Source organism: Phalangium opilio, unplaced genomic scaffold (assembly GCF_054372755.1).
Source record: "Phalangium opilio isolate 3A_F unplaced genomic scaffold, DU_Popi_V2 ptg000329l_1, whole genome shotgun sequence".
NCBI lineage: Eukaryota > Metazoa > Arthropoda > Arachnida > Opiliones > Phalangiidae > Phalangium > Phalangium opilio.
In genome coordinates this window covers 551,442-566,948 of record NW_028324226.1, presented here as the reverse complement: position 1 = coordinate 566,948, position 15,507 = coordinate 551,442, and the positions used below count along the sequence as shown (strand labels likewise).

At 36.7% G+C, this 15,507-nt stretch overlaps 1 protein-coding gene and 1 long non-coding RNA gene across 5 annotated transcripts; one reads left to right on the top strand and one right to left on the bottom strand.

Annotated features, from left to right (window-relative positions):
• Nucleotides 1-73: 73 nt before the first annotated feature.
• Tnpo (transportin 1) lies at nucleotides 74-14,563 on the top strand. 4 transcript variants are annotated; one of them, XM_089858712.1, is made up of 19 exons: nucleotides 74-233; nucleotides 378-523; nucleotides 898-973; nucleotides 1,047-1,303; nucleotides 1,988-2,203; nucleotides 2,261-2,383; nucleotides 2,955-3,242; nucleotides 3,312-3,372; nucleotides 3,455-3,607; nucleotides 4,823-5,145; nucleotides 5,236-5,310; nucleotides 6,542-6,628; nucleotides 7,134-7,241; nucleotides 7,991-8,237; nucleotides 8,303-8,497; nucleotides 9,417-9,492; nucleotides 9,638-9,884; nucleotides 10,461-10,959; nucleotides 11,127-11,285. In XM_089858712.1, exons 2-18 carry the CDS (start codon nucleotides 404-406, stop codon nucleotides 10,632-10,634), a joined length of 2,826 nt encoding a protein of 941 aa, XP_089714838.1. In that variant the 5' UTR covers nucleotides 74-233; nucleotides 378-403; the 3' UTR covers nucleotides 10,635-10,959; nucleotides 11,127-11,285. The 4 variants fall into 4 exon arrangements, with proteins under 4 accessions (XP_089714838.1, XP_089714839.1, XP_089714837.1 ...); XM_089858713.1 differs by having other exon boundaries at nucleotides 298-523; nucleotides 7,991-8,231; XM_089858711.1 differs by having other exon boundaries at nucleotides 298-523.
• On the bottom strand, nucleotides 14,018-15,251 carry LOC149610166 (uncharacterized). Its single transcript, XR_016376482.1, has 2 exons — nucleotides 14,741-15,251; nucleotides 14,018-14,341 (listed from the first exon to the last, which is right to left on the bottom strand). It is a non-coding gene; the product is annotated as an uncharacterized LOC149610166 (long non-coding RNA).
• Nucleotides 15,252-15,507: the final 256 nt, after the last annotated feature.

Genomic DNA, 15,507 nt, shown 5'->3' with positions numbered 1-15,507 from the left:
AACCCTTTCCTCTTCAGTGATTGGTCAAGAAGTGGAAGAGTCCATTTCGAAGGGGGTTTCCCATATTTTCCATAAGGACCGTAATTTCCCACAATCAGTTGGATTTCGTCGGTAACGGATCGAACGTTTCGTACGAAAGAGAGTATATTTAATCGACATTTGACGAATCTAATGGAAATATTTCGCTAATTTTGTGCCAATATAGACTCGTTTCCTCCATCATATTCAAAAAGGTAAAGAAATATACGTAATTAATTCTGAAATCGTCGGTAAAAGCGAACCGGCTCGACTCGTTAGGCCTAACGACGACGGCGGGAATACAAAGGCTTAATTTTGGGGTCGCAATTTTTCCCGCACTTCGGCGGATGGTTTCGCAGGTTGCACCGATTGTATTTGTAGTAGGATGAAAGAAAACATGGCGCTTTTATCTTGGCAACCCCAAGACGAAGGATTACGACAAATTCTAGTTCTTTTAAAAGAATCCCAATCTCCCGATACAGCAACTCAAAGATCCGTTCAACAAGTATCCTTTTGAATTTTGTTTCAAAGAAATTTTAGATTTAAATAAACTTCTTATCTAACGTTGGCAAAACTAAGCCTTGGTTAGGGACAATGCTCTATCTTATATCTGTATAATAGGGACTTGGCAGTACTACGTCATGCAACGTCAGGCTACCTTTGACTAGTGCTAAAAAACATACCAGGAGGAGGGGCTTATGTAGCTTTCATTCTGTTAAAAAAACATACCATAATGGCGCTGGGGGCGGAGTTAAGCCCGAATTGCCAAGTCCCTAATAGGGCTGAGTTTGCTGGAAATCCTACATTTGTAGCCATAATTTATCGTGTTCTTTATCACTATATCTATATAAATATATTATGCCTTAACTTCTTAACTAGAAATTGGAAGAATTAAACAAATACCCTGATTTTAGTAACTACCTCATTTTTGTTCTCACAAAATTAACGACAGAAGGTATTATACCTCAAAAAATCTATTCTCTCTCTCATTTAGAAAATCGTCCAAAACTGAATTTTTATATTTGTAGACGAACCTACTAGGTCTCTAAGTGGTCTCATATTAAAAAACAATGTTAAGGCCCACCTAAGAAAGTTTCCACCTGAGGTGACGGAATTTATAAAATCAGAATGTCTAAACAGTGTGGGGGATCCTTCACCATTAATCAGAGCCACAGTCGGTATTTTAATAACGACGATAGCTACTCAAGGAGATCTCATAAATTGGCCAGAACTCTTACCTAGGCTTTCTCAATTATTAGATTCTGAAGATTATAATGTTTGCGAAGTAAGTTTTAAATTTTAAAAAGGGTTCATACAAACCTGGAGAACAGGGAAAACCTGGAATAATCAGGGAAATAAAAATAAATAGTTGACAAAAACCTCAGGGAAAACTCAGGGAAATTTAAGATTTTTAGTAAAATTCAGGGAAATCAGGGAAATATGCGTCAAACAGGGGCCGAGTAATTAAGCAAAATGTTCAAAAACATACCCTCCATAGGATTAACATTACACTATACTTTGGAGGCTCGTAACTCTGGTTCTACTAGAGATACGAGGATGTCCTTTGAGTATGTTATAGTCCAATTTGCCCCCCATCCAACCATACTAAAGACTTGGCACTAAGACAAACTGGGGCCGAGTGATTAAGCTAAATGTTCATAAACATCCCCTCCGTAGGATTAACATTACACTATACTTTGGAGGCTCATAACTCTGGTTCTACTAGAGATACGAGGATGTCCTTTGATTATGTAATAGTCCTATTTTACCCCCCCCCCCTCCTCCTTCGTTAACATTTGCTAAATAGGACACTAAATATACGAGAAAAACCTGGAAAATTCTGGGAATTATATGGGGGAAAACCTCCCATAAATCTCAGGGAAATTTGTTTTCCAAAAGTTGTATGAACCCTGTTTAAAAAGGGTTATACAATTGTGTTATTGATTTGCTCTATAAAAAAAATTAAAAGGGATCTTTTGGAGCTCTACAAAAGATATGCGAAGATTCGGCTGAAGCATTAGACAGTGATGCCTTGAACAGACCTTTAAACTTCCTAATTCCAAAATTTCTACAATTCTTCAAACATACGAGTCCCAAGATACGATCTCACGCAATTGCGTGTGTTAACCAGTTTATAATGAGCAGGACTCAAGCTCTAATGTTGCACATTGATTCTTTCCTAGAGGTAATTACAATATTTTTAATTTTACCTATGATTCCCTGAAATTTTTATTTTCCGCAGAATTTATTTCATTTGGCTTCCGATGAAGACCCGGAAGTTCGGAAGAATGTTTGTAGAGCTCTTGTAATGTTACTTGAAGTTAGAATGGATAGATTGGTACCCCATATGAACAGTATTATTGAGGTAATTTAGTATTTTACAAAGCATTAAAGGGAGGGTGAAATAGAAAATCAAGTGATTTTTTATCGATTCTTCTACTAATTATAAGACCAGTCTGCATAGTGAAACATTCAGGAAATACCAGCTCCGAATGATTTTAAAATTCAAATTAGGTTCAGATTTTAAGGATAATTTTAAAGAAGGTCCTCCGACCAATCGCGTAACGCCCTGCCTTTTCATTAACAAAATTCTCGTGGCACGTTCCACGTTGAATAAAATTTATCACGAGATTTGATAAAATTAGGCGCGCGACGTGACAATCGTGGTGGCGTGAGACACAGAGCGTGCCACGAGAATTTTGTTAACAAAAAGGCAGGGCGTTACGCGATTGGTCGGCAGTCCTTGTTTAAAATTATCCTTAAAATCTGAACCAAATTTGAATTTTAAAATCATTCGGAGACTGTATTTCCTGAATATTTCACTATGCAGACTGCTCTTATAATTAGTAGAAGAATCGATAAAAAATCACTTGATTTTCTACTTCACCCTCCCTTTAAGACTTAATAAATTAATTAACTGAAGATTTTGATGATAGTACATGCTAATGCGGACTCAAGATCCTGACGAAGGAGTTGCGTTAGAAGCTTGCGAATTTTGGTTAGCACTGGCTGATCAGGATGTTTGCAAAGAAGCTCTCTTTCCCTATCTTCCCCAATTGATCCCGATCCTAGTCAGGGGCATGAAATACTCGGCTATCGATATTATTCTCTTAAAAGGGGATGTTGAAGAGGATGAAATGATCCCCGATAGAGAGGAAGATATCAAACCTAGGTTTCACAAGTCCAAAACACACAGTCAGAAACATATGGATGATAATGCGGAAGTAAGAGAACTTGTAAGATGTCACGGAAGTTTCTTAACAAACGTGTTTAATTTGTTTATCACTTTTTAGAATGAAAGTGATGATGAAGATGGTCTAGATGATGATAATACCTTATCAGATTGGAATTTAAGTAAGTTTTTGCGTTAATGTGCTAGGATTTCAATCAATCAATCCTTCTATGGTGAACGAGTAATTATTTTTTCGTATTATAGGAAAATGTTCCGCCGCGGCTCTTGATGTACTAGCCAATGTTTTCCATAATGACCTCTTACCTGTTTTACTGCCAATTTTGAAAGAAACGCTCTTCCATCAAGATTGGGAAATCAAAGAAAGTGGAATATTAGCTTTAGGAGCCATTGCCGAAGGTATAATATATCTATTCTTGAGCCCACTTTTGATGAACAAAGGCCTTAAACGCTAAGCCTACTTTTGATGAACAAAGGCCTTAAACGTTAAGCCTACTTTTGATGAACGAAGGGGTGAAACGTTAAGCCTACTTTTGATGAACAAAGGCCTTAAACGTTAAGCCTACTTTTGATGAACAAAGGCCTTAAACGTTAAGCCTACTTTTGATGAACAAAGGGGTGAAACGTTAAGCCTACCTTTGATGAACAAAGGCCTTAAACGTTAAGCCTACTTTTGATGAACAAAGGCCTTAAACGTTAAGCCTACTTTTGATGAACAATGGGGTAAAACGTTAAGCCTACTTTTGATGAACAATGGGGTAAAACGTTAAGCCTACTTTTGATGAACAATGGGCTGAAACGTTAAGCCTACTTTTGATGAACAATGGGCTGAAACGTTAAGCCTACTTTTGATGAACAATGGGCTGAAACGTTAAGCCTACTTTTGATGAACAATGGGCTGAAACGTTAAGCCTACTTTTGATGAACAATGGGGTAAAACGTTAAGCCTACTTTTGATGAACAATGGGGTAAAACGTTAAGCCTACTTTTGATGAACAATGGGGTAAAACGTTAAGCCTACTTTTGATGAACAATGGGGTAAAACGTTAAGCCTACTTTTGATGAACAATGGGCTGAAACGTTAAGCCTACTTTTGATGAACAATGGGCTGAAACGTTAAGCCTACTTTTGATGAACAATGGGGTAAAACGTTAAGCCTACTTTTGATGAACAATGGGGTAAAACGTTAAGCCTACTTTTGATGAACAATGGGGTAAAACGTTAAGCCTACTTTTGATGAACAATGGGGTAAAACGTTAAGCCTACTTTTGATGAACAATGGGCTGAAACGTTAAGCCTACTTTTGATGAACAATGGGCTGAAACGTTAAGCCTACTTTTGATGAACAATGGGCTGAAACGTTAAGCCTACTTTTGATGAACAATGGGGTAAAACGTTAAGCCTACTTTTGATGAACAATGGGCTGAAACGTTAAGCCTACTTTTGATGAACAATGGGCTGAAACGTTAAGCCTACTTTTGATGAACAATGGGGTAAAACGTTAAGCCTGCTTTTGATGAACAATGGGCTGAAACGTTAAGCCTACTCTTAGGTCTAAAACGTTTTGATTGCCAAAGGCTTAGGAAAACGTTTCTTTTTATCTTAATTCTTCAGGATGTATGGGAGGAATGGTTCCACATTTACCAGAGTTAACCCCGTATTTGATCACCTGTTTATCTGACAAAAAGGCGCTTGTTCGTTCCATAACATGTTGGACATTAAGTCGCTACTCTCATTGGGTTGTGGGTCAACCCCACGAACAATTCTTGATGCCCTTGATGACGGAACTCCTGAAAAGGGTTCTAGACGCCAATAAAAGGGTACAAGAAGCTGCTTGCAGCGCTTTTGCCACCCTGGAAGAAGAAGCTTGCACTGAACTTGTTCCCTATTTGGGTTTCATCTTGGAAACTTTAGTCTTCGCCTTTAGTAAATATCAGGTAAGAATAGAACCAAGGCTTTGAGAAAAGAAGTGGAGGATTGATAGATTTCATTTTACATTGACTATTTCGTTTTGTTTCCTCCCATAGCACAAAAATCTACTAATTTTATACGACGCCATTGGAACTTTGGCTGATTCCGTTGGACACCATTTAAATAAGGAGGTAGGCTGTTATAAAGTTAGGCCGTAGAATTTTAGGCCTTTTGACGGTCGGGGGAGACGGCCCGGGCCTTTTGACGGTCGGGGGAGACGGCCCGGGCCTTTTGACGGTCGGGGGAGACGGCCCGGGCCTTTTGACGGTCGGGGGAGACGGCCCGGGCCTTTTGACGGTCGGGGGAGTCGGCCCGGGCCTTTTGACGGTCGGGGGAGTCGGCCCGGGCCTTTTCACGGTCGGGGGGGTCGGCCCGGGCCTTTTGACGGTCGGGGGAGTCGGGCCGGGCCTTTTGACGGTCGGGAAAGTCGGCCCGGGCCTTTTGACGGTCGGGAAAGTCGGCCCGCGCCTTTTGACGTTCGGGAAAGTCGGCCCGGGCCTTTTGACGTTCGGGAAAGTCGGCCCGGGCCTTTTGACGTTCGGGAAAGTCGGCCCGGGCCTTTTGACGGTCGGGAAAGTCGGCCCGGGCCTTTTGACGGTCGGGAAAGTCGGCCCGGGCCTTTTGACGGTCGGGAAAGTCGGCCCGGGCCTTTTGACGGTCGGGAAAGTCTGGCCGGGCCTTTTGACGGTCGGGAAAGTCGGCCCGCGCCTTTTGACGGTCGGGAAAGTCGGCCCGCGCCTTTTGACGGTCGGGAAAGTCGGCCCGCGCCTTTTGACGGTCGGGAAAGTCGGCCCGCGCCTTTTGACGGTCGGGAAAGTCGGCCCGCGCCTTTTGACGGTCGGGAAAGTCGGCCCGCGCCTTTTGACGGTCGGGAAAGTCGGCCCGGGCCTTTTGACGGTCGGGAAAGTCGGCCCGGGCCTTTTGACGGTCGGGAAAGTCGGCCCGGGCCTTTTGACGTTCGGGAAAGTCGGGCCGGGCCTTTTGACGTTCGGGAAAGTCGGGCCGGGCCTTTTGACGGTCGGGAAAGTCGGGCCGGGCCTTTTGACGGTCGGGAAAGTCGGGCCGGGCCTTTTGACGGTCGTCAAAGTCGACCCGGGCCTTTTGACGGTCGTCAAAGTCGACCCGGGCCTTTTGACGGTCGGGAAAGTCGGCCCGGGCCTTTTGACGGTCGGGAAAGTCGGCCCGCGCCTTTTGACGGTCGGGAAAGTCGGCCCGCGCCTTTTGACGGTCGGAGGCGTCGACCCGGGCCTCTTGACGGTCGGAGGCGTCGACCCGGGCCTCTTGACGGTCGGAGGCGTCGGCCCGGGCCTTTTGACGGTCTGGAAAGCAGCCTTAACATTATTTTTTTATGATCCTCTTTAGGAGTATATCAACCTACTAATGCCTCCGTTAATTCGTAAGTGGAATGATTTAACAGACGATGATAAAGATCTATTTCCTCTACTTGAGGTAAGTTCTCTTTTTTGATTGTTTTTGTCTACAGAACAGGACCCCCTGCTTTCCGCCCTTTGTTAGAAAATATTTCACTAGAATTTTATTTTATTTTTTTCAAAGCATCGTTTCTATGAATAATTGTTAGAAAGCTGAAAAGTAAATTGATTTGGTTTAAAATTAATTGTTTCAGCTTTCTAGAATAAAAGTTTTATTCGCCCGTTATATTCGCACATCGTTTAAAAAATATATATAAACTTTTAAGCTTTTTATTAAAAACAAACCCCTTTTTGGCATCCTTAAACTTTTTATACCAATATCATATATTTAGCTTAATTATTTAAAAACGTTGTCTGTTACTTAGTTTTGAAATTTAGTTTTTAATCGTCTAAAAAAAAACAGAAAAACAAAAACCTTGTTTTTATTTATTTTAATTTACAAGTAAATATTCTTTGGTTTATTTTTTTTGTCCCCCTTTTTTTCTTTTTTCGTTTCTTTCTTTTTCTACGGTGTTCGTTTCCAGTGTCTGTCTAGTGTGGCCACTGCACTGCAGTCAGGCTTTCTGCCCTACTGCGAGCCTGTCTTTCGACGTTGTGTTTCCTTAGTTGAGCAGACTTTAAATCAGAATATGGTATGTCCATGTCAAGTTTAATTTTTTTTCATTTTTATTATGATTTTAATCGTCGTAAACTTCTTAGAAATTGGGGGGTAGTCTTTTTAGACGTTAAAATTTGGGTTAAATTATTTTTTTGGGAAAACTTTTCTATTCTATATAATTTAATATTATATTGGTTTAAAATTAAAAATAATTTTAAAATCGTTGTTAGATTAGATTATTTATAATAGATTTTAATTGGTTAAATATTTATTAATTATTCATTTAGTTTTTTATATACACGCATCCAAATTATTATCGGCCAACTTTGATCATATTATATGTGTGCTTTATTTAATTTAAAACATTCTAATTATTATCTACACCGGAAAAGTTATAAATATGTTTTACATTGCATGATGCACACTGTAAAAAACATACCGCTTTTGTCCATTGACCACGTTTAATTCAAACACTTTAGACTTAATTTATTCGCTCTTAGGATCTCATTACGGTGGTCAACCTTTAATTATAATAACTACTAAAGTTAGTAGTATTTAGTTTTAACATCGCGCCGCGTGTTTTTGACGTAGTTTAGCGTAAAATGGAAGGGAGTCTAAGAATGACGTTGATCAACAAGTTTTAGAATGTTGACTCGCGGGTCATTTTCGAAATACGATATCGAGTGACCCTCTCGGAGGCTAGAGAATTTAGGAAAGGGTTGAACGTAGTTTGTTTTGGTTTAAGGGGGTCTAATTTGTAGTTTGGCTAAACGTAAAATTTAGGCGAGCGCGGCCCACCCGGATCAATTTGACGTTCCCGATAAAGATTTCATGATTGTGGCTTTGGATCTGCTAAGCGGTCTGGCGGAGGGTTTGAACGGTCACTTGGATTCCCTGGTGGTTTCTAGCAATATCATGCAACTGCTGTATCAATGTATGCAAGACCCCATGCCCGAAGTTCGACAAAGTTCCTTCGCTCTCCTCGGGGATCTAACTAAAGCCTGCTTTCACCACGTTAATCCATGTATATGTATGTTCCCCTTTAAAACCACGTCCACATTCTCACAATCTTCCGTAATTCGCTTTCTCTTTCAGCCGATTTTTTACCCATTCTCGGTCAGAATTTGAACCCGGAGTTTATCTCCGTTTGTAACAACGCCACTTGGGCTATTGGCGAAATCGCCGTTAAATTAGGAAGAGACATGAAACCTTATATTCCCATCGTACTCAATCAACTTATAGTGATTATTAATCGACCAAACACCCCTAAAACGTTGCTCGAAAATACTGGTGAGATGTCCTTTTATAAAAACTCCATCCAACGTAGTAATTAAGATTAAGATTAATAGTTTTAGAGTAATTATAATTTAAACCCAGATTTATTAGAATTAGAATTATACTTTTCCCAGACAAGTTGGTGGTTTATTGAAGTTTTAAGTTGAACAAGGGCACTGTTTTGATGTAGCGCATGATATTTGGGCTTTATACGCTAATTTGTCGTCCAAGTCTAGACTAATAGCAAGAAGTGATATCTAGTTTATTAGGGAGAAGGTATAAGATGCCTAAGTATTCGCGCCAGGCCATAGTCCCAGTCCCCCTTTCAAAATACAAGGGGGGGACGTAAAAGGAGGCCGGGCTATTTCGCCTCTCCTCAGTCGGAAAATATGATTGTAATTTTCGTCATTCGCGTCACGCTGACGTCAGTTTTCAAGAACCAATGAGATGCTGGTTGTAATTTAGAGGCGGCGGGGATTAACTCCGGACCTACTATACGTTTGGACTGGAGATAAAGCTAGAGATGTGGAGGCGAATTTATACCTTCTACCTAGTAAACTAGATATCACTTCTTGCTAATAGTAATTATTAACAACTTCAATAACCTGGTTAATATTAATTCATAGAGAAGAAATGTCCTTAAAAATTAACTTGTCTAGGTCAAGTAATGTATAGTCATTTTTAACCATTTATGTTGATCTTTTTTGGGGTGGGAATAATTTTTTATCTTTTTTTTTTTTGTTGTTTTAACTTTTAATTTTTTGATCTGAGTTGTATTTTTTGCTTCTCTCTCTCTCTTTTTTCTCTCTCTCTCTTTTCCGGCCGTTTTTCCGTTTCTCTCCCATCTTGTGAACATTTTTTTTTAAAATGGTCTTCGTTCTGCCACACACAAACACGTGTTCCTCTTTCTCCGGGTGACCTTAACCCTTTTTAGCCATAACAATCGGTCGTCTTGGTTATGTTTGTCCCGAGGAAGTGGCCCCTATGTTACAGCAATTTATTCGCCCTTGGTGTGTAAACATTTTTTTATTTTTTATTTTTAAATTATATTTTGAAACTCAAAATTACCAATACAGTTTATAGAAATAGTTTTTAAACTTTTTAACTAACGGGGTATGACCTTTTAAAATTTTTCACCTTTTCGTTTTAAACAAGGTGTTCTTCCTTGCGAAATATTCGAGATAACGAAGAAAAGGATTCGGCTTTCAGGGGTATCTGCAATATGATTACCGTAAACCCCGGTGGAATTGTACAAGACTTTATCTTTTTCTGCGACGCCGTCGCTTCTTGGGTCAGTCCTAAACCCGACTTGAAGAATATGTTCAGAGAGGTTCGTATAATTATTATTCAACAAATTAGGCCTAACTTAATGCTAAGCCTATTGAAGAATATGTTCAGACAGGTTCCTACATGAATCTATATACATAGATTAATGTTCCTATTATTATTCAACAAATTAGGCCTAACTTAATACTAAGCCTATGAATATGTTCAGAGAAGTTCCTATTATTGTTCAACAAATTAGGCCTAACTTAATGCTAAGCCTATGAATATGTTCAGAGAAGTTCCTATTATTGTTCAACAAATTAGGCCTAACTTAATGCTAAGCCTATTGATGAATATGTTCAGAGAGGTTCCTATTATTATTCAACAAATTAGGCCTAACTTATGCTAAGCCTATTGAGGAATATGTTCAGAGAGGTTCCTATTATTATTCAACAAATTAGGCCTAACTTATGCTAAGCCTATTGAGGAATATGTTCAGAGAGGTTCCTATTATTATTATTCAACAAATTAGGCCTAACTTAATGCTAAGCCTATTGATGAATATGTTCAGAGAGGTTCCTATTATTATTCAACAAATTAGGCCTAACTTATGCTAAGCCTATTGAAGAATATGTTCAGAGAGGTTCCTATTATTATTCAAAAAATTAGGCCTAACTTAATGCTAAGCCTATTGATGAATATGTTCAGAGAGGTTCTTCCTATTATTATTATTCAACTAATTAGGCCTAACTTAATGCTAAGCCTATTGATGAATATGTTCAGAGAGGTTCCTATTATTATTATTCAACAAATTAGGCCTAACTTAATGCTAAGCCTATTGATGAATATGTTCAGAGAAGTTCCTATTATTGTTCAACAAAACTAGGCCTAACTTAATGCTAAGCCTATTGAAGAATATGTTCAGAGAGGTTCCTATTATTATTCAAAAAATTAGGCCTAACTTAATGCTAAGCCTATTGAGGAATATGTTCAGAGAGGTTCGTATAATTATTATTCAACAAATTAGGCCTAACTTAATGCTAAGCCTATTGAGGAATATGTTCAGAGAGGTTCGTATAATTATTATTCAACAAATTAGGCCTAACTTAATGCTAAGCCTATTGAAGAATATGTTCAGAGAGGTTCCTATTATTGTTCAACAAATTAGGCCTAACTTAATGCTAAGCCTATTGAAGAATATGTTCAGAGAGGTTCCTATTATTATTATTCAACAAATTAGGCCTAACTTAATGCTAAGCCTATTGAAGAATATGTTCAGAGAGGGTCCTAACTTCCAAGTATTGTTCAACAAATTAGGCCAAACTTATTGCTAAGCCTATTCCTTTTTTTTAAGAACTGGCCTATTTCTTGCCTACAGATACTTACAGGCTTCATGACGCAAGTTGGTGAAGAAAACTGGCGTCAATTTTCGGAGCAATTTCCACAACCTTTAAAAGAAAGACTCGTAGCGTATTACGGTGTCTAACATCGGGAATATTTCTAGAAAATGAAGCAAAAATTAAAAAGAAACTTAAAGGTAAATATATTTTTCTTTTTCCTTCTGTCTCTCTCTTCTTTCGGGGGTTTCTTAATGATGTTTACGTTAATTTCTAGAAAATATAGTTAAACAACTAATGAGGACTTAACTAACAAAGAACAGATTGAAATAAAAAAAAAAAAAGGGGGGCCCGATTAACTTATCGTAATTAAGTTAATCTAAATCGCGTTCCCGCACCGGGCGGGCCAGGGAGGGAGGGAAAGGGGGAGAATAACGTAGCATTTAGGGAAAAAATGCACTACTCGAACAATTAAACAAACACGCGACGCGTCATGGTATATCCAAAATTTTTTTGGAAAAGAAAATATGTGAAAGTGACCAAAAGAATTAAAAATTCATTTTAATTGATACATAAAACTCTGATGAGAGTAATTAAAAATTAAATTTACGCACTCCATGATTTAAATAATTAATTCTAATCGAGATAATGGGGAGGGGGATATTTTTTCTTCATCTATAATTAAAAATAGACCAAATTACCTTAGACAAAAAAAGGTCAGGGGAGGAAATTTAGGGAATATGTAAGGTTACGTTGGAAAACAAGTGAGTTTTTTCAAGTAAACTTCACGCGCTGAATTACAATTACAATTTAAATTTTATCATAATTTTCATAATGAAAAGACTAATTTTGTTTTTTGTTCAATGTGAAGAAGAGAAACAAACAAACGCTATTCAGTGAGATATGTTAGGCTTTGTTACGATAATTAAAATAATTAGTTTTAATTATAAAAATTCTTTTATTTTTCAATTATTAAAGAAAAAAATAAAAAAAAATTATCAGTTACGCAAAATGAAGTTTTATTATTTTCATTAATTATAATATTAATATTAATCGTAATCAGTTATTCAGTTGTATGTTTTTTCTTTTCCCCACTTGGGAAATTAATTTTTAATTATCTTCCATTAAACTAATTTACATTTAAATTTTATTATCACCAAAGATACAATACAATCGCTTCCACTTCTTGTCTCTCGTTAATAAACTTAATTAATTAATTAATTAATGACTTATGGTAAAAATTTCTTTGGAAAATCAATCCACTTCTGTGTATAATATACGTATGTACACTTACGTTAAAAATTGTTGTTTAATTTTTTGTTTTTTGGGTACAAAAAAAACAAAACTTTAAATTAAAAAAAAAAGAAACACGCATCGCGTTTAATTCAAAATTAAAAAATAATAATAATTATCCTGGGCTAATTACAGCGGAAATAAATGGGTTTTTAAGCGCGAGGAATCCTATTTTGTTAATTAAAAAAATAAATCATATGCAAGGCGTCGTAAATGTAGAAAACTGTTAGGGCATTAAATTAAAAAGTAACAAAAACAAAAACAAAGTCTGACTTTTGTTTCTTTTTTGGAAATAAAAAGAAAATATGTAAGTGCCTTAAAAATTTACGTCCTGTAAGTCAAAATTTAGCCCAGGTTCCGCGCAAATTCGTAAAATTTAAACTAATGACAAAGAGAATAATGGGGTTTGGTGGGGTGGGCCAATTACTGTGGTATTTAAAATAAATTAAAATTTCCATTAGCCTTAATTTCTCTACTCGTTTTAAAAATAATTACAGAATGATAAATTTAAATTCAATTCATTAAAGGGAGGGTGAAGTAGAAAATCAAGTGATATTTTATCGATTCTCCTACGAATTATAAGACCAGTCTGCATAGTGAAACATTCAGGAAATACCAGCTCCGAATGATTTTAAAATTCAAATTAGGTTCAGATTTTAAGGATGATTTTAAACAAGGACTGCCGACCAATCGCGTAACGCCCTGCCTTTTTTATTAACAAAATTCTCGTGGCACGTTCCGTGTTGAATGAAATTTATCACGAGATTTGATAAAATTTGGCGCGCGACGTGACAATCGCGGCGCGAGACACGGAGCGTGCCACGTGAATTTTGTTAATGAAAAGGCAGGGCGTTACGCGATTGGTCGGAGGGGCTTGTTTAAAATTATCCTTAAAATCTGAACCTAATTTGAATTTTAAAATCATTCGGAAGTATTTCCTGAATGTTTGACTATGCAGACTGCTCTTATAATTAGTAGAAGAATCGATAAAAAATCACTTGATTTTCTACTTCACCCTCCCTTTAAAGTTTTTAATTACTCATTCTCTAATTAAATTCAAACTAAAATTGACCCCTTTTCCTTTTCCCCCGTTTAAGATGGTGATATAACTGTGATTTTTTTTTCTCTCACTCTTTATATAGTCAGGTACAAATGTTTTTTTTTTATAATAAATTTGTTCCTAAACCAAAAGAAAAAAACGTTAAATTAAATTTAAACGTAATTACATAAAAAACAATCGCGTGAATGTGAAAAACAAAATATTCTCAAAGAAGAAGAAGAGGGTTTGGGTGGGTGGGTCCTTTAAAAGCGTGTCTTTTTAATTAATTCAAAGTATGATTCTGTCGTTCGTTAGTATAAAAATTAAAAACGTATGCATGATGCTTAGGTTAACAAAAATTATCATTAAAATTTAAAACTAATGTTAAATTGTCTTAAATAGTTTTAAAAAACTATTTTCAACGGTACTTAAAATGTACTCTTCATTTTTATTATTATTATTATTATTATTATTTTAATTCAAAAGATTAATAATTAATTTGTAATATTTGTATCGAAAAAAAAAAAAAAAAAACTAAGTTTTAGGGCAGCTTTAGTGTATTTATCATTTTAGGAAAATTAATTCAATTGTTATTTGTTATTTTTAAATTGATCTTGGTTAGCCGCGTAAAACTTAGTTAAATTAAAACTAATTTAGGTAAATAATATTATTTAGGCAAAATATCATCGCACGATTGTAATAAAGGTTATTCAACTGAATGCAAAACAAACAAACAAACAAATATTTACTCTCGTCCTTAAAAAAAAAACAATTATATATCGTGCCATCTTTAATGTGCTACAAAATGGTTAAAGAAAAGAAAATTTTGCCCCTCCGCTGATTTAGTTCTCAAGTGGTTGTTAAGAGTAAAGAGTTGTACAATTTTCGAAACAAAATATCATATCTTCAATTTTGATTTGATCGCTGCAAAAATGGTTTAGTTATTGAGTTATTCAGTTATCATGAACATTATAAAAAAAATGGTTTCAAACATTCATTGCAACTTTTAGGTGTAAGATTTTTCCCCAATTTAAAAGAAAAAAAAATTGTTTTTGTACCAATGTACAGATGTAATTAAAACAAAGCTGAATAGTTGACAATGTAAGAAAAAAAATGGATAAAAAAATTGCATGTTAAGAAATGAAACTTGTATTTTTTTTAAATATTTTATTCTCAAACTGAAAATTTGACCAAGGAAGTGTCATTCATAGGTTGTGTATTTTGAAGGTATGACACCACAACTGAGGATATTGATAGTATCAGAAGGGAATAAGAGAGAAGGGAGACATAAGAGCCAGCTTTGGTAACGAGAGTCCGACCAACCTCAAGAAAACCGCGAAAACTTTGCGCAAGTACACAGCTTTTAACCAATTTACTGCAAAAATAGTTCTTTAAGTTCTCCGCGGTATCGGCTGCTCATTTGTCTGCTAGATTTTCATTCTCCAAAGGCTTAGGGCTGTTGATGATGTTTCGTTCAGCGTGGGAAATAAGGCGGTGGCCAGTTTAAAAATTGCCTGGACCAGTTTAAAAATTAAATCGGGAGGGGGGTCAGTGGTCCACTTGACCACTAATAAAATTCAAGGGTAACCAGAGTCCAGACATTATCTCAACTGCTTGAATTATCCACTTAGTTATTTTAGCAGACGACGCGTCCTGGTCAATGGTCATGGACCAGTTTATTTATTCCAGGCCAGGGGGGTCGCTGGCCCCATGTCCAGTTTCAAAAAATTCTTATTTCCCACCCTGGTTTCGTTCTTGTGTAATTATAACCTCAAGTATGTATTTTATTGAAACTAATTTGTATTTTTTAATATTAATTCAGAATAATTATTTTTCATCTATTTATTACCTTCAAATTATCGGATTTTGGTATGTTCTCAATACCCGTGTATCTAAATTAATTGCACAGCTTGATTTCGTTTATCAACATGAAATTCGGCCATTTTTATCTCCTTCAGTGTAAAGTTGTAAACAAAACTACTTTTTATTCCCTTCTTATGTGACGTCACAGCTAAAGCAGAAGTTAGATAGCCAATCAGTGAAGGGTAGTTGATTTGAGGTTAGTAAGACAGTTGTTACGAGTGTAAAGC